This window comes from Artemia franciscana, chromosome 3 (assembly GCF_032884065.1).
Source record: "Artemia franciscana chromosome 3, ASM3288406v1, whole genome shotgun sequence".
Classification (NCBI taxonomy): Eukaryota; Metazoa; Arthropoda; class Branchiopoda; order Anostraca; family Artemiidae; genus Artemia; species Artemia franciscana.
Window position 1 is genome coordinate 16,441,603 of NC_088865.1, and position 20,036 is coordinate 16,461,638.

Here is a 20,036-nt window from a genome sequence, read left to right on the forward strand (position 1 = left end):
AAACAATTGAACAAGAAAAATTGAAAGTGTCTAACAGAAAATGTATTGTTTTGCAATGGGATCCCCGCCCCCATGACAAAAATCTTCTGATCTTATTTCATCGAGTTCAAAATATACAGGAATCAAATGAGGAGTTTGAAGGCCCTATCTTAAGAAGTTCAAATCTATTCTAAGTGTGACCATATAGTTTTTTCCAAGGGTGGTTGTATTAAGCTAATGGTTATTTAATGTTGAAAGAGGGCTTATTACAAATATCTTCGATCTATATGATTAAATTCCCTGCCATAGTTGATAGAATTCAAAGCTACAATATCATTAAAGCATTAATAAAGAAAACCGCAGATGATCGGACATTTTACTGAATGTATAGTTTTGCCAAAAATTCAATAGCACAATCAAACATTTAGTTCTTAGGCCGATAAACTGAGAAATTTTTTACAAATACTCCTATAATTAACTTGAGAAGCATCCCATCGAAAAACAACCATCAGTTTATTTGAAAAATGTTTCCCTAAAAATGTTTTTCAAGGAAAATAACAAGGCCAAGAAGAGTAACTAAGGCCCAAGCAGAGAAATACTCAAGTAATACAATAAATACAACTTAAAACGAACTGAGGTTACTATGAATCAATAAATTAAGCCAAAAAAAGAAATTGCTATATCTAGTACCTTTTGCAATTACCGTCATTACAATTATCATTGCAGTAATATTTTTTTTTTTTTTTTTTACAAAAGGCACTAGATATAGTAACTTCCTCTAAAATAAGGCCTATCGACAGCTCTATATGATGTTCCAGTGCCCAGCTAGCAGTGAAGGGAAAAATTGAAAAAAGTGGGGCAATCATTAAAATTCCTGAATCACCTAAAATAGCATTTATTTTTCTATAGAAACTTTTATAGTTCTATTGCAAAACGTTTATTAAAGATTGCAAGATTTTTTTCAACAATTTGACCATCTTTGTGGTAAATTTTAATTTGGTTTAAAAAAATGTCAAAAACGCCACTCTCATGGAACAATTTTTTTGACTACCTATATAGGCAACTGAACTTTCAATTTCTGCTCAAAATGAGCTTTTTATTGATCTTATAGGACCACTGGTTCGATAACTATGTCCCACAGGAAAAAAAAGGACGCATCCATGACCTTTCTTTTGGATTAAATAAAAAAAACATCCTTTTTTTAATTGAAAGTAAGGAGCAGCATTAAGGCTTAAAGCAAACAGAAATCATTATGTATATGGCGGGGTTTCTCCTCCTTAATACCTGGCCCTTTATGCTAAAGTTTGAATTTTTGTTCTAATTATTTAAGAATGTTTCCTGAAAACACTAGGGCAGTTTAATTAGAATAATAAGCCTTATTAAAAGTTCGAGAAAAAAATCTAGCGTAAAGAACGAAAGATTGAGGAGGGGAAAGCTGTTTTCATATACGCAATAATTTCTGTTCGTTTTAAGTTTTAATGTTACTCCCTAGTTTTAGTTGAAAATTTTATTTTTTATTCAAATCCAGTTTCCCCTCCATGGAAAATTCCCTTCTTGCACGAAAAATTTATCCATGGAAATATCCTAATGTGTAAGAACTCCGACATCTAGACCCCCCTGAAAATAAATCTGTATACTTTCCAATAGTCAATACTATATTATAACATTAAACTTAATGAATTTTATATATTTTGAAAATTCGTTGCAATTTGACTCTTCTGATGCACTCATTGTTATACAGACTGTGTTTCTTATATTTTCGGTTACTATTTAGCTGCATTGATCCTTATTTGCAGTTCATTACCACGAACTGGTTGCAAAAATAGCAAAATTCTACATTTTTATATGGAAATTGAAATATCTGCAGTAGCGTTCTCTAATATTCCCGATTAGATCACGCGATTTTCATCAGACTTGCTTACCATTTGGAAGTATTTTCACATTTTTTGAAAATCAGGCAATTTTCCTGAGCCTTGTAGCTTCCGACGATTAACTTTAAGCTTAATAAATTTTATATATTTGAAATAGGCATCAAAAGCCATTTTTTGTGTTAATTTATATAAAAACTCCCTAAATTAAGGTTTTCGTTACTATTAGCCCAAGTCTCTCCATACTTATGGTTTGTTACCACGAACTGTTTTTGAAAAAAAAAAAAAAACCTGTCCGTACGATACAGTTGCCAATTAAAGCTGATTGATGTTTAGCGGCTACTCTTTCGTTGATTCTTATTAGTAACACTTTACTATGAAAATAATGTTTATTGGTATTCCAAACAAGATATTGATACCTCTCGAAATTATCTTTAAATTAAAATTTTAAATGCACAATAAAAATCAACATGGTCGGAAACATCGTAAAGGAAATGCCAGTCCCTCAGCTTGAACAACGGGGGAAATAACGGTTTTGCATGGGTAGCACTGATGTGTCTCTTTTTTTTTATTCTCGTAGGGCTAGTAGGCTACTACAACAATGTAGAGATATGTTTAATAGCCTATTTGTAGGCACCTGCTCACGTTTAAGTTTCTTTTTTCTTATAGATTTGTCTTGATAACACCATTGGTAAGTACTATTTAACACCGAAGGTGCCATTTTTTGGTGCCATTTTCTTAGGAAAGGGTGGTAAGCATAAAAAGGGTGCTATCAAAGTATCCATAATAAAACAAACCTTTAAAAGAGGCTTATAATTTCCCTCTTGTGTACTCCCCATCCAAACCTCCTTAGTAAGCTCCAATTAATTTCTTCGGTCATCGTTTATTTCTCATTTCAAAGTTTTTGATCAATGAACGTATTTTTTAAATTTGTTTTGAGAAACGCTATAACTAAATGTCATTTGGTTTTCTAAATGGGACTTTTAGTGCCATTTCTTGAGTTGAAAGACTGAGGAGTATAGAAAGGATATCATTATGATCTCATTTATCTGGAATACTTAATTAGAGTTTTATAGATTCGCTTCTTTATATACTCTCCCAACCATTCAACCTAATTGACAACCAATATATCCATTCTGAAAATAAGAGCCTAGTGAAAAAAATAATTCACTCAAATTCGATTATGGAGTAATACTGTTTTATTTATGTCCCTCTTAACCGTAATTGAATAAGAAAAAAGGTTTTTTTTTGCTGAAACTAAGGAGCAACATTTAAGCTCAAATCGAACACAAATTATTCCTTGTATGAAGGGTTGCCCCCTCCTTAATACCTTGCCCTTTACGCTAAGGCTGTTAGCACTTTTAAAAAGACTTCTTATTCTAATTAAATGGTCCCTGCGTTTCAGTAGCCGTTCTTAAAAAATAGGGACAAATAGTCAAACTTTAGCGTAAAGAGCAAGGTATTGAGGAGGTGGTAAACCTTCTTATACGGAATGATTTCTGTTTATTTTGAGTGTTAATGTTGCTCCTTACTTTCAGTCAAAAACTTGTTTTTTTGTGTAATTTCTGATCGTTTTCCAAATAATGCCGGTAAATCTGGCTCACACTCCATGAAATATACCCCCCTTCACAGGAAACTACTCTGTGGAAATATCATCCAACTTAAAGTTTAGCCTCCTGTGTAATTTTGACTTTAAATTTCTTTCTCGGGGAATTTAAAATCACTCTGGAAAAGCCCCCTTCAACAACAATTTGGAAATCAAAACAAGTGGAAAATAGCCCGGAACAAAACAATTCCCCCGGCACATCTCCACATGCAAGATTGAGTTGGCAAAGAGAATGTGAGACAATTGAAAAGCGAAATGTCTATTTATATATTTTTGAACTCAGTTGTCTCTCTAAAAGATTGTGGTAGGCCATTTACGGCATATATTAAAGTTACCTCTTCAAAAATAACTAAATGATCAGGGTTTTCAAAAATATGGAGGGCTAAAGCAGGATCTAAGTCTTCATTCCTATTTTCGAACCCCAAGGACTTATCTATTGAAATTTCGTGTTTATGCAATCGTTCTCCAGTTGTTGATGGGTTCTACCAAAAACTCCCCCCATGAACACGATACTCTTTAGACACCACTACCCAGTATGAGGTCGATTTTATTCTTTTTCGAGTTAAAAAAATATTCAAACTTCTGTTTAGTTTTGGAAAAACAGAGAGATTACGTTATTTTTTTGAAATTTTGCATGTTTGTCTCTGAGTTTCAAGATGTATGGTATTTGTGGTGAAAGTTTTGTTTTCAATTACCGAAGTAACTGAATGAAGGAGGTGGGCTCACTATTTTCCTGATTTACTTTTTTTTAACCGTCCATCTATGATATTTTCAATGAGGTTGATTTGGTACAACGTGTTATTTACTTATATATTTATTTTTCAGCTTTAGACTAGGGTGCATCCTAAAGAAGTTGTCGTAAAAACTTTGACAAGGGCTCATTCGATTGAAAATTACAAGGGTTAGTGCCTTCTCTAGTAGCCGGAAGTTATTGGAGGGGAACCAGCCCCCTTCCCCACGTCCATCATTTCGCCAAACATATCCTATCAAAATTTGCCAGAATATAACTTTCACTCTACTGAAAAAAAAACAGATGACCGTAGATTGTTAGTTTAATATACATATACTGATATTTATTCCTTAAACTTTTGATATTTTTTATTTATTAAAGTTAAAAAGGTGGAAAAATTTTAAAAATATTTTATTTCAATAAAGTGCAAATTATATTCTGTTCTTGAGAAAGCATGGGAGTTGTCAGCCCTACTCATGTAATTTCTGGCCGTTTTAAGTTAGAATCGGTTATTTATCGTGATTTCTGTTCGTTCTGGGTTTCATTTGTTTATTGATGGTGATTGTGGTAATTTTATGCTTGGAAGATAATTTTAATTTATTTTTGCTCATTTTTGTCTTAATGGAGCTCTTTGCCATTCTTTGAAAAACTTGCTTCGGGGAAAACGTTTTTGAAGTAATACTAGAAAAACACGCCCTTCACGAAGAGCTGCTTAGCCTATTGCAATGATAGATGTGTTCCAACTAATCATTTTTTTCGATTGTTTTTAGTCATTTTCGGAGTTGAAAACAGCCCTCCTCTGGAGACACTAAGAAGATCTTTTGCAAAGATTGGAAATAATGATGATACCATCAACAATTTCACTGTAAATGATGCTAATCATGTTGTGGACCTAGATAAATGTGAGTAGATCTAAAGGTTGCTTCGAACTAGCTAAATATCTAAGATTGAGTAAGAATCCAAACTTTTTCTTTATTTTAACTTCTTTATTTCAGCTTTTTGCTAAAGTTGACTTTTAGCAAATTAAGCAGTGAATACCAGGTTTACTGACAATACTGACATTAAGCAGTGAATACCAAATTTTAGAAGCAAGCATAAGTTTACACTTCTTATGAAAAAAGTAAAAAGATAGTTTAGATACCACAATCAAGCAGCATTCACTATAATATTAAAGATAAAACTAATATTAACTTTACTGTTTAAATCTCCATTTTTCAAATAGTTCAAATTCTTGTTCGGTAATATACAGGTTACAGGAACTTTTTCACTTAGACTGTCCCTAACTGAAACAAAATGGAGCGTATTTAGGGGTCAATGTCAAAGGTAAGTAGGCCTACGTTGCCTGAGTAACGTGAAGTGTTGCAGCAACCTTTGTCCGGCTTCGCCGAATAAAGTGTTGCGAGAGTTACACTTTGGTTTTGTTTCATTGCTATCGGTTAAACGCTGAAGTTGTCTGCATATCGAACCTTTTAAAACGTTGTATTCAAAGAAGAACGCAATCAGTAATCACATGATCAAAGGCTTTTCCTCAGCGTTGAAAAAACAACAATAACAAAAGAATATCGAAAGAAGTGACTAAATTGACTTTGCAGCCAGTTGAACTTTATCCTTTTCAATCGTAGACATCGTGACGGATGAGAGCTTAGAACAAAATCTTTAAATCCAGTTGGTATTATAAAGCTATCTGTAACTTTTCAGGATCAAAATACAATATATGACGCTATTAATTATGAAGAAACTACTATGAAATATTTCTTATCAGCTCATCACGAGCTATCGATAATACCGAAAGAAGGGACTAAATTGACTTTGCAGCTAGGTGAACGTTATCCTTACCAATCGTAGACATCGTGACGGATGAAAACTTGAAACAGTATCTTATATGATCTAGTTGGTATTATAAAGCTACCCGTAACTTTTCATGATCAAAATACCATAGATGACACTCTATTAATTGTTACGAAACTGCCTCGTTGTTTTACGTTATCGTTTGTACCCGTTGCGTAAACACTTAATTCTAGGTTACAGTGAGTATGGATAGGCTACACCAACTGGCAAAAGTTACAAACCCCTCTTCACCGAAGATGATTGTACCCTAACATACAATTATTGCTTACAAGTCCCCTGCATGTCTTATCACTGGAACCGAATTGGTCTTACCATCAAATACACCGGAAACAAATAATAGGTACATCAACTAGCCAAAGTTGCAAACCCCTTATTGCCGAAGATAATTATTGTCTAACAGCTGACTCTTGCTTACAAGTCCTCTACTTGTCTTACATTTGGTATCGGCCTATTTTTGGCTTCAGTGTGTACCCTACTACTGAAGTTGTCAACCCCTTGAAACTTTCAAATTAGTATATCTCATGCAGAAATTTTTGTACCAAAAAATGGATGACATATTCTTTGATCAGCTCATCAAGAGCTATCGATTGCCATCGAAATAAAGTCTATCTGTCCTATTTCAAAAGTTGATTTTTTTGCCGTAGGCCAACTTTCTATCGTCACCACTTAGAAAGGAGCAAAGGATAAGCTCCAATTTCTTTAGCAATGACAGAACTTTTAAAGTTTAAGAGGTACATCTGATAACATTTCTCTACCTCAATCCCAAGTCCGAAAAACCAAATGATAAACCCAGCCGAAATCACGAACAGAAATGGGTAGAAACAATAGATGGCAGCACTTTCGGACCCTTGGGAAAATGCCACTTTTTTGCTTCTGTCAGTTTTTCTATTTATCACTCAAAGAAGATATTTTGGCTGTGGGGCCCGGTAACTGCCACATATATTTAACACTTATAGATTTTAGTCCCATCTTCAATTTGAAAATGGTGCCTGCCTGCTTGCCTGCTAGAATGGAGCTTTCCACTTGAAAGCAGAAACAAGGTTGGATGAAACAAAAGCTTGGCTGCACAACTTCAGATACTCCTCTCTGACATAGCCTGTATAACTCCAGTTCACTTCGCACGTCATAGTCTCTGGCTTGTGGACAAGCAAAAACCGTCCTTTTTGGCCCCAGGCAAGAGTTCTGCAGAGCTCTCCAAAATGTAATGCCTATGTCATCAATCTGGCCTGAGGTCCACACTCTTCGTAAAAACAAAATAGGTTAAGTGTTGCTCTCGCAACACAATAAACTGGATACTCTATCCGACATGGGGATATGATTTTCGCAAAACTTAATGAAGTAACAACTCAATTCAATTCACTTTATTCAAAAAAATGCGACGGACAGAGCCGATTAGCCTAGTTATAAAACTAGAGATTAGTTTTTGTTGTCATATACACACGAAAATCAGTCGACAAGTCAAAATTAACACACACAAAATTATAATGTACTAGCTATTGATGTGGCGCTTCGCGCCACACCAACACCTAGTTGGTGGGGGCGCTTCGCGCCCCCAAGCCCCCCGCGCGCGTAAGTCGTTAAGCGCCATATTAATTACGCGCCTTTGTAGTTTTGTCCCTGTGTCCCTCCTGTGGATATATATATATATATATATATATATATATATATATATATATATATATATATATATATATATATATATATATATATGTTTTTAACTACATAAAACTTGCGAACATACAATATTCTTTGCTGTCCCACTGTCTGTGCATATAGATAGATTGTTAGGTTTACCGACTCTTGAACATGCAACATATAATTGTCCATGGGAAAATAATCCGTATTCAGATCTATACCGCATTTTTCTAATGATTGCCCTTGAGCTTTGTTGATGGTGATTGCTAATCGAATATTCCCTGTGTCCCCGTCGTCATTTATATATCCCCCCTGTGCCCTTCTGGCGTCCCCGTTGTAGTTGTGTCCCTGTGTCCCGGTCGTCATTTGTGTCCCAGTGTCTCGGTCTGTAGTTTCTCTTTGAGTGTCCCGATGGTCATTTATATTCCCTGTGTCCCGGTCGTCATTTGTGTCCCGGTGTCCCGGTCTGTAATTTCTCTTTGAGTGTCCTGGTGGTCATTTATGTTCCTTGTGTCCCGGTGTCCCGGTCTGTAACGTCATAAAGTCTTCAATGGCTCTGGTTGTGCAGCCAGTTGAGAAAGTTTAACTTTTCCTGAGGCGCACACTCCCATTGTTTCACCATTAAATTTCAAGGCCTTGCAATAGGGACAAATTTTAGACATAGTCCCGATTTGAACACATCTACTCAAGCTATAATCATCGACTGGGCTGTACCTGAATGCCAGGCGATAATTTTGACGTTGCTCTTGTGATTCCTCGGCACGCTTTCTTTTGGCATTATCTCTTTGAGCCGCAAGCCTGTTTTCACGTTGTTCTTGTGATTCCTCGGCATGATTTTTTTCGGTAATTTGTCTTTGAGTCTCAAGCCTGTTTTCACATTGTTCTTGTGATTCCTCGGTACGCTTTCTTTTGGTATTATCTCTTTGAGCCGTGAGCCTGTTTTCACGTTGTTCTTGTGATTCCTCGGCACGATTTTTTTTTGGTAATTTCTCTTTGAGACGCAAGCCTGTTTTCACGTTGTTCTTGTGATTCCTCGGCACGCTTTCTTTTCTTACTTTGTCTTTTAGCCGCAAGCCGTTTGGTATTAACTCTTTGAGCCGCTTCCTCGGCTGTTTCTTCTGCCATTGTAGGATTTATACTAAAATTAATGACTTCATATACAAAGCCTTATATACTTATAATGACGTCATATGCGTACAAACAAACAAACATACAACTTATTTATATATATATAGATACAATTAACAACAATAATCTGGATTAAAAAGTCGACCCGGTATTAAACAGCTTAACAAACGAGGGCACAATACTAAGCTCATAACGAGCATGTGACACAGTCACTGGTTGAAGTTTCGGTACAGGCTCTGCAACGGACCTGATTGTCCTTACTCGTGCCGGTTGATGGCAGGAGGATATTTCGGTGTATAAGGCAGGACAGGATTTTATTACCAAAGGATAGGGTGAGTTTTAAACTACGGGAGTGAAGGGTTTGAAGTTGAAACTGATTAAGGAGGGAAATACGGTATTTTTGGGGCTTTTGAGATCACTAGGGGGGCACGGTATTGCACCCTCTCAACTCGGTCCGACTGTTCCTTAGCCATACAGGGCAACAATACTCAAGTGTGGAACGAATAAAAAAGAAAAATAGATGCTTAGAAGGTGTGGTGCAGGGATTCCATGGAGAGCCAACAACCTCAGAGACTTGATGGCCAAATTAACTTTTTTTAACATGCCATAAACGCGTTTGTTCCACATCACATCAGAAGTGATATGAACACCAAGTAGTTTAATTTTGGTCACGTGACTGGCGCTGGGAATAAGTGGGTTAAATACTGGCATAAAATTTAAAAAAGAAATGGTTAGAATTACAGATTTGTCAAAGTTGACAGTCATTTTGCCTACCTTTGCCTCTTGACATATATCATTTATCAGTGAACCTGCTGTGCTTGGGAGGTTATTTCGACAACATTCAATGAGTGACAGATCGTCGACATACTTCCAGCGGTCATCCAGTATTGTTGCCAACTCATTTATCATGACAAGAAACAAAAGTGGTCCCAAGAAGGTACCTAGGAGAACTCTACAAAAAATGGGCAGTGGGTCGGAGTAGGTGGACTATATTTTGTCCTTTGACATCTACCAGAAAAAAAACTAGCAATTAAACGCAGAAGAAATGAGCGTATACCTAGTCCAAGAAGTTATTTTTTACAAGAATATTGGGGCAAATTGAATCAAAAGCTTTTCTTAGGTCTATTGCAATAAGATGAATGTAAGAATCTGGTCCATCGAGTTTTTGTAAAATACTTTCAATTATACTTACTGAGTAATAACATGTAGAGGTGTTCGGCATATTTCCAAACTACCTCGGATCAATTTTCTCCAGAATACGTTGCATCAACAATGCTGCAACAACACTCTCATACACTTGGAAAAAATGGCTGTCATGGTGATCGGTCGGACGCCCGAAAAATCAGTAGGCACATCTTTTTTTTAGTATTGGTGCGATCAATCCATTTTTCCAAATTGATGGATACTCACCTGTTTTTGTCACCTGATTAAACAGGAGTGTTAGGGGGCCACTAAGATAATCTAGAAATGCTTTGATGAGATCGATGGGAATATCTACATGGGTAAAGCTTGCTCTTTTAAGCCTCTGATATTAAAGGGAAATCAAAAGACTCAGGAGAAGGGGCGGGTACTTCCTCGCTCAGAAAAAGCGGGAGGGATTGCACAATGTTACCAAGATGTTTATTAAGGGAGTTGGCTGTTACAACGTCTTTTTCATCAATGCCAAAATCGACTCGTTTTTCCACCTTGCCTGTCATCGTTTTGATTGTCGGTCGTACAGCTGGCTTGGTTTGGACTCGTACAGATGATTGACTTCACATTCAACATATTTGTTCGCATGTTTTCGAGTGACTTTTCTTAGTTTGTTTTTCAACCTGTTGGCTTGTTGGGTATTACCATGACGGAAAAGCCATCTTTCTTCCATTACCATAGTCTTAACTTCTTGTGCAATATATGGTCGATCTGACGAGAAACGTTTTGTTGACTTTTCAGGAAAACAGGCCTTGTAATTTTGAAGCAAAGTTTCTTGGAAAATAGTAGCTTTTTCATTACTACTTTTAGCATCTTGAAATTTTTCCCATTTCTTGCAGCTTCATCATTGGCCAAAAGTCAGAAGTCCCTCCTCTGTGATTGGTCGACTGATAGTTACAGTTGTAGCGTAGCCAATCTTAATGGAATTAAGATTCCATTAAGACCACCTTTGGTTGTGGGAAAATTGACGAGTTGCTTCAGGCCGATTCCGGCGTCCAGGTGATTAAGCTTTAATTCATTGGCATCGCCCATCATGAAAATTCCGCATGATGGGTATTTGCCCAAAACAAAATCCAAACTGAGTTGCAGCTTTTCTACGAAGACTTGGCGGTATTCACTCGCCTGACCCGGCGAGTAATAATACACGTAGACAGCAATACCAGTGAATTTCCGGGGGAGACGTTGTGGTTTTAGAATGACCCAAATTATTTCGTTATACTGAGTTAAAAAAAGGACATCATGTCTAGCTTTTCTTAAAATTTCATTGACATAAATAAGAGCTCAACCACCTTTTCCCCAGTGGGTGGTCATCAGGTCGCATTTTTATTAATTCATCAAAACACCTATTTTCAGGAGTTCCGAGTTTTGTCGATGAACTTCAGAAACCATTAAGACAGATGCGGTTGTTGCCTGAGCTAGACTTCCTAACTCATCCATTTTATCAAAATGTAAACTCTTAGCATTTGCGTAAATAAACCTAGAAATTGTGTCCTCGCCAGTGGGGGCTGCAAGAGTTGACAGAAGGGGGAGGTAAGAAGATTCAAAGCACTGTTGGGGGGCTTGGGGACGTTTTATTTTGTGGGGGATGGAAAAGTTGATGCTTCTGAGGTAACAGATCCGAAAAAAACATTCCGACCGACTGAGAAGGTGCAACACACGCTTGGTTGGGGGTTTGCTGATGTGCGGGAGGGATTGTTGGCAAGGGGGGCCTCGCAGGTGCACGAGAGGTGTGTCCGTGGTGTGTGTCAATTTGTAACCCCCATCCATCTTTGTTTTTTAATGCCGTGCTCGGATTCAGAAAAGCGTTTTCCTGTCGATTTGTATGACTGGAGCTACGTCTTTTTGATGTACCGCAATACGCATGAACGAAAACACATTCTTTGTCAGTACATTATAAAACACAACATAAATCAACGTGGTCAAGATTACACTCATTATTACTGCATGCTTTCGAAATAAAACGCGGACATATATGCAAAAACGACACTTTTTTCTGCGCTTACAGAGACCACTTTTATTAAAACACCGACATATCGTGTTAAATTTGGAAGCATCTTTCACATTCTTTTTACTATGCTGGTGTTCGTTCGTTGGGCTTGGCGCAGGAACGTCATTCTTATCACTTTTCTCTCATGAGCTTTTTCTAAGGAAACGGCACTTTTTCCTCTAACTGAAAGGCTTCCAGCCTAATTGTCAGTTGCATCAGTCGCACTAATTGCATGGTTTGCTTGCATTAGGTCAGTAGCCTTATGAACGCTTGCATCAGAGAAAAGATTTGAGCACAATTCACAATCGCAGGTGATTGCAACATGACCTGCGCTCTGCAATGCAGTATTTACAACACTAAAAGTTGCTTCGGCTAGCGGAGGATCATTGCAATTGGGCTTACGTTCGACGATTTGCACTGTAACAGTTTTCCGGTTCATTTTTGATTGCGAGGGGTTGGAAACTTCTGAGAGTGGAACAATTGATGTTTGAGTTTGAGAGTCGACTGTAGCACTAGAGGAAGAAAGTTGTCCAGTAACTGGCAGTTTTTTCAGGTTACTAATGAGGTACTCGTTAAGTTCAAAGTGATTTTCCAAAGTCTTATTGTGAGATCCTGCATTAACAAGGTCCGTCTGTATTATGACAATTTCTGCCTGAGCTACTGAGAGGTCCTTTTTGAGCGAGCTGATTGTTCCCTGTAACATTGTGATCTCACTTACTTCTAAATCACTTGGTGAAGGTATCAGCACTTGTTCATGGAGCTGCGCAATTGTCGCGTCCTTAGCCTGAATTTCAATTCTGAAATTGTCAATATCGTTCTTTAGATTTCTGATTTCGCAGCAGATTTAGGATAGCGTGTTATCGTTATCACTTCTGAGCATAGTCTGAGAAACGGGGTTGGGTGGGGCAGTGGAGTTGGGTGGGGCTGTGTACTCACTAAGGCTTATACGTGCGCACCTATTAATACCGGCATGATACCACCTGCCACAACCTTATTGGCACTGGACGGCGTTCGATGTTACTAGTGATCGGCATTCAGGGCAGTAATGCTTCTGCTTATTCGACATAATCACAATTTCCGGTAAAAGGCATAAACATTGACTCCTTTGGACAGAATAACTCCCGCTGTGGGTGATGAGGAGGTTCAGCGGATAATTGCAAATGACACAAAGAAAACTCTGACGCCACTGTGTAAAATGATTCTGGTGGGAATAAATGTCCTGAAGATCGTGAAATAAATCTTTCTTGTACAACAGTGAAAGTGCGCACACAGGAAATTGTGGCACCAAAAAAACCCGCAGATTTTCAGTAGTGAGATTGTTTAGATTCCTGAGTCGTAATTAATCGTTTCCTGTTTATGACAATCAGCACCTTTGAAATTTGCACCAAATTAGCTAAACAGTGTTGTCGAATAACTTCAATTGAAACAGATAAGTATTCTTCTAAAGATTCTTCAAAACATTTCTAACTATATATATATATAAATGTTCAGAAACTAGGTCATTAGATCAGTAGACACATATACTGGTCAATAACAATATGTCAGAATTATACATCACTGATCTCTATTGCGAAATTTTTGTTTTCTTCAACGCTACTTGCTGAATTATTAATCCATACATTATAAAATTTTGATGTTTACACTTTTACCTCTGAATTGAAAGTGTTTACAATAAAATAAGAATTTATCAGTTTTTGGTTAGATTTTTTTATATAGTTAGAGCTATATGAGACCCGTAAACCATAAAATGACAAAATTAACAATCTAATTTTTTTTTCTTTAAGCGTGTCTCCTTTTGGAGAGCCAATATTCTAAATCTTTACCGACTTGTTTTTATAACTTGATTATTAACAGTGACACCACTTCACAAAAATGCGTTCAGGGCAAGGAATTATTTCGATCTCTTCGAAATAAAGAGACAAAATTTTTTTCCCTATATCTAGGGGGCGCAATTATAAACCCTTCTGCCAATTATCTTGGTTAGGATGTTTTTGCCTGTGATTTTCCTCTGTGAGAGAAACTTTAGACACTTCTTACTAGACGAAAAAGATTTTCATCCTCAGGTCTTCTCAATTTTTGTTCTTAAGGGGAGGTGGAGGTAGTGCATAATTGATATTTGTTCACTATTTTCACCATCGACAATATTGACTTACGTTTTCCTATTCCAACAGTTTTCAAATGTAATAGCCCTTTCGGTACCCGTCGTATGCAAATCATACTATTCAAAATAGTTTACTGATTTTTCTGAACGGCAAAATTAGTGACCTCGATTTTAGAAAGTTTCAATTTTTTAGGTATTGAAATTAGTAAGCTACTGTCCAAATTTTAGATCTATTGAGGCCCAACCCGGAGACTGAAGCTCTGGCTCTAGCTTTACCGTGTGGATACCCTGCAAAGACCTTAAATTAATGTAACCATTAAATTAGCTATATTAAATGTTCGCCGTGCGTCTTTTCTTTGCAGGAGGAATGTACCTCTGTTGTGCAAATCCTTGCTATTATTTCTAACTTGAGTTGGAGCTAAAACACAGCGAGAAAGAAAAATACGACTCGACAATTCTTATCATGCAAATAAGTCATCTTGGAGTAGCCAGTTTAATTATACTGATGCTTGGAGCTAAGTAATACAAAGTCTTTTGTTCCTTCTAAGGATTTGTTCAATCAACAAAGCAGCCTTTCTTATATGGTTACCATTAGTTGACTTATACAATCCCTTGTTACTACAATTTTTTCAAGTTTTCAGCTAAAACTAATGAGTGGAACTATTGTTCTGCTGGGCTGGCTCTTTTTTGGCTTGAAAGAATTGATGGCTTTCCTATCTTCTAGCTTGAAAGAATTGATGGCTTTCCTATCTAATTTACAGAGATTATTACTTAGAATTGTATAGGATTGCATAGGATATATATATATATATATATATATATATATATATATATATATATATATATATATATATATATATATATATATATATATATATATATATATATAATGATTATATGCTATTATCCGACTAAGCAAGCTGCTATTTCGACTTTAAACACCTTTGAGTCCCAAAGTTAGAAACTGTCAACTTGATCTAAAGGAGTAAGGGCTCGGGTAACGAAGGCCAAGTTTTTTTTACTGCCTTTTTGTCACAATTGCTACCAGAATCAGTTTTAAAGCATAAACTTGCTTTAAAATAATTACTTTTCACATGACTTCAATATTTTTAGTTAACTTTCCACTTGCTAGTAAAAATCATACATTTTAAATTTGATCAACTTTTGTTTCATGTAACACTAAAACAAATCGTGGGAATTTTACAAACAATAAAGCAGTTAAACTAGGCTTATCACTTAAATAATTTATGACATGAAAAGTTTAAACCTGGAATGTTTTAATGCTTGGCTAGTCTAGCCTGACTAGCCTATTACGAAAATTCTTTCACTGCTTATTTAGAACGATGGAAATTTTCGTATACCAAGGAATTGACCCTACTCCTTTAAATTTTGACATATATGTAAATTTGTAAATTTTCAATGTCACTATTCAATTTCAGTATGTAGTTTGCTTGTCAATAAACGGAAAAGTGTCCCCGTGGTGCTTGATACTGGACATGTTTCAACTCAAATGGCAAGATTACTCACAAAGCTTCTCAATATACCGCTCATTACGCTGGCGGCCACTTTATCTGAACAAATTGAGTAAGTATTATTTTGAGGATTGAGGGTTTTGTCAAATGGCAAGATTACTCACTAAGCTTCTTGACATGCCACTCTTTACGCTGGCGGCCACTTTATCTGAACAAATTGAGGAAGTATTATTTTGAGGATTGAGGGTTTTGTCAAATGGCAAGATTACTCACTAAGGTTCTTGACATGCCAATCTTTACGCTGGCGGCCACTTTATCTGAACAAATTAAGTAAGTATTATTTTGAGGATTGAGGGTTTTGTCAAATGGCAAGATTACTCACTAAGCTTCTTGACATGCCACTCTTTACGCTGGCGGCCACTTTATCTGAACACATTGAGTAAGTATTATTTTGAGGATTGAGGGTTTTGTCAAATGGCAAGATTACTCACTATGCTTCTCGACATGCAACTCATTACGTTGGCTGCCACTTTATCTGAATAAATTGAGTAAGTATCGTTTGGAAGTTTAAGGTCTCATAGGCTATAACTAGTTAAATGAAAACACTGAGCATCTCAACCAAGTAAGGATAGGCAAAACTTAAGGGGACTGGAAAATTTTTTGAGAGAGTTTGGTTTGGATTTTTATTTTTTTTGGTAACTGCTCCTTTATGAAGGAAGATTCGATTTTCAGTTTCATCAGATTGAAAAACATCGAGTGTTTCTGCTAAATGAAAGTACAACTTGCCTAATTTTCAGCTAAAAAGCTAGAGATAAAAATGGTGGTGAGTGTTGAAGGGGCCATAGCTCCTCATTGACTGCCAAGTGATGTATATTGTAAAGTCTTGCATGATTCCAGTTCAAACATGTTAAATTATTAGTGACATGTAGACGATCGACAATTTTATCGACAGAACCAATTTTGATGAAAAGCAAGAGCTTTACATTTCAAATAGCACAGATTGAAGTTGCTTTTATGATTTTGCCTTAAGTAAGGCAATACGTACCTACAATTCTGATAAAAAGTTGACAGGTGTAGGGGATGGAGGGAGTGCTAATATACTCAATTCCTTCAGGCTATTTAGCATCGAATCTGAACTTAGTTTGGTTTTGTGCAGTTATTATTCCATTATTTCCGACCTTTGCAACAGCAATGAAGCTGTTACGCCGTGGAAAATTTCGAATTATTTATCTAACGAACGATTTTTTTTGCCGCAAAAGCTTGATGTAATGCATATTCATCAGCTCTTCAAGGACTACTGATTAGAATTTTGAGAAAAATTGTAGCTTTCTTTGTTCAAAAATAAATTTCTTTGAGGTGGGCCAATTTTTCAATTTCAGTGCTTAGAAAGGAACTAGGGTTAACTCTAAAACTCTTAATAGTGATAGAAATATTAATTTTAGTGTCTATATTGTCTGCTGCTTTGAAGACTAAATCAAGAATTCTGCATCTGCCACAATCTAATCAATAACAGACTTAATCTCATAGTAATTTTTAAAGAAAGCATCTCATTTGGCTTTATTTTTCAGGCTTCCGAGGGTCAAAGGAAATTTTGTGGTTACAATCCAATCCCCTAGTGATGTCCAAGGAATTGCAATGAGGGATCTTGTTAGCAATATGAACATAACAGATGCAGCTATTTTGTATGATGATTCTTATTGTAAGTAGAACAATAATAGAAGCAGTTATAGCCAGTGATGATAGCTTTAAATTATCAACATAAGAATTACTTTATTTCCTGCAAAACATTTTTCAGGAAAACAGAAAACTGCAGTGGACAACAACTTCATAAAATTATGACTACCCAAGCATCATTTTTTCTGGATTTTTCTAGGATATTAAGTAGGATATTAAGTAGGATAAGTAGGATATTAAGAATATTTTTATTAGGGCGAAAAATCCGGAAAAGTATATTTTTAAGCTACTGTTTTTATGGGAGAGAGAGAGGGGTATCTACTGGAAGAATCTTTGGCATGATGGCGCTTCCGTAGCAAAGACAACTTTTAGCTATTAACCTACAAATTATTTTCTTTTTAATACAAATTATCTTGGAAGAAAAAATTATCCATCGAAAGCATGGTTGATCAGATTTCAAAATTGGCTTTTTTTCATAAAAAAATGAAGCAGGGCTGACGGAGGGTTTCAGCTCTTCCCATCTTAGTTTCTGCTTCTTTTGAGTTTTGTGGTAAGGCAAACAGGCTGTAACCAGCAGATGTAATAAAGGGAAAGGGTTACGACCACTAGGTGTGGTGAGGTAACCACGTTGAATCCACCCTAAGGTAGGGAAACACGGGAGGCTTACTGCCATAGAGAGGGTAACAGACTGAGTTAATAGGGTGGTCACCAACAATTGGTAGCACTTTTGTAGCAAGATGGCTGAACTAACAGAGACAGACCTAAAGAGCTTCAAGAGAAGAAGGATATTAAATATAGTTTTCTTCCACAGGGATTCCTCCTTTCTCAAAACTCCCACCTATTATTATATAGTTTCGTTTCACCTCCCACAGGACTCCTCCTTCCACAAAAAATTTATATGCACCTGGGGTATGTCTATCAATCTTTTCCCCCAGATTCTGGGGTGTTGCGTCAACCGAAAATGCCTTATTGCGTGATTATTGGGCTGTTTTGAACAAATGTTTGGCTCAAAATTTCTATCAGATGTATTTTTGGAAAATATAATGTTGGAGGGGGGAAGTGCTGCCTTCCGTTCAGTTCGTCTCTTAAAAAGAGCACTCAGACTTCTGATTACCAATTCAATGAGCCTCCTCTGAAGTTTATAGGACCATCTTTTCTATAAAAAACTTATATACCCCCATGTCATGACCTATAACTATTGCCCTGAGGGATTCGGGGGTGGGGTTTCTACCTCAAAGATGTAATCTATATACCTTTTAACTACGCTGAATAGTATGGCTATCTCAAAATTTTGATTGGACGCGTTTGGGGAAATAATGGGCGTAAGAGGGGGGTGGTTGTCCTCTAATCGCTTTTGGCTATGAAAAATAGCACTAGTCCATTCAGTTTCCAATTGAATGAGCCTTTTTCGTATTTTTGAGCTATTTTTCTACGACAAAATCTTCTATACGAAGCGCCTGGTAAAAAAAAATAAATTAACGAAAATAATAAAAATAAATCCTATTCCCAAAACATTGGATCAATGCCATTTTGACAACTTGGATACCCTTAAACTCTTTTGATTTGTTCAAATGTAAGAATAGATGTAGTAATAGTTGTGACCCTAAAAGCTTCAACTTAATATCCTTATTCGTTCATGAGATATTGACATTCACATGAGATGACATTCACATTTTGCCTTTTCTTGGTCTAGTACAGCATTCCAGAAACATAGTTACTTGACGTCTCAGCAATACTAAGCAAAAATTTTTCTCAATTTTTGATGGATGTGTTTGGAGAATCAAAGGACTTGGGAGGGGGGCTTCTTGCTTCGATCATTTTTGACTCGTAAAAAAACATGATAGCCCTCTGCTGTCTATGATATTGCTTATGTGCCCTTTTGAAAACCTACAAACATGTATTTTTTTTGTTCAATTGAACTTCCCCTGAACACTACCTAGAAATATCACCTAATATCATTAATCTCATTAGTTAAAGCAATCGTAATTGTTGCATTAGTGGGATACAAATAGGGTATTTGGTTAGTTCAAAATCCGCTACAACGTACAATAAAAGTTCCAATTTAATAATGCAAGACTGCAAGACCAGTACATACATAGTGGCTTTTGATTTAGTGTTGAAACAACATAAACATTCTGCGAATGTTTCTACTTTATGTCCTAATCTACACTCTACACCCTAGCAGAAGTAGTAGCAGCATTAGTGATAGAAGTAGTAACATTAGCAGCAAACAGTAATGATATTCACATTGTGCCTTTTTTGGTCTAAGGTTCAACACACACAGTATTGTTTAATTTATTTTTACTCCTCCTTAAGTCTTCTGAAAGTTTGAATTAAAGCCGCTTGTTGACTCCCTGATGAAAATTTTTGACAAATGCTAAAAAAAAACCTAGTGATTTTGAAATGTCAAAAACTAGGGGTCACATCGAGTATTTTTGGTGCCTGAAAAGAAAATTCCACTATGCATGTTGGCTTATTTATTTCTACAATTTCACTGGATGTTGTAGAAATTACGTCACTGGAATCTAACAACTATTGAACTTCATTAATTAGGAGCTCATTAAGTTAAAAAAATCCCTCTCTCCATGCAGTTTAAGACAAAGAAAGGTTTCAGTGTGTTAGTATTTTCACAATATACATGATCATATTTCGTTTTGATTTTGTTGAAAGTCCACCTAAACTATCCTTTAAAGCTTCACCTTAATACCCCTATCTTTAGATATAGTAATAGTTGTCGTAGTAGTAGTAGTGACATTAATAGCAGTATGCACACAACACCTTTGTTTGAATCCCCCATAACACAGGCTGAAACTTTAA

At 36.3% G+C, this 20,036-nt stretch overlaps 1 protein-coding gene across 3 annotated transcripts in view; it reads left to right on the plus strand.

Annotated features, from left to right (window-relative positions):
* LOC136024946 (ionotropic receptor 25a-like) overlaps positions 1 to 20,036 on the plus strand; it is a 126,914-nt gene that overhangs the window by 11,810 nt on the left and 95,068 nt on the right. For 2 of the 3 annotated variants that reach the window (XR_010616981.1, XM_065700538.1), the window contains exons 2-4: positions 4,954 to 5,085; positions 15,513 to 15,657; positions 17,114 to 17,244. Coding sequence is in view for 2 of the 3 variants with exons in the window: in XM_065700538.1 (XP_065556610.1) it covers positions 15,584 to 15,657; positions 17,114 to 17,244 (205 nt within the window). In the remaining variant the exon portion in view is untranslated. The remainder of the gene's footprint in view (positions 1 to 4,953; positions 5,086 to 15,512; positions 15,658 to 17,113; positions 17,245 to 20,036) is intronic. The other variant, XM_065700539.1, reaches the window with a different exon arrangement.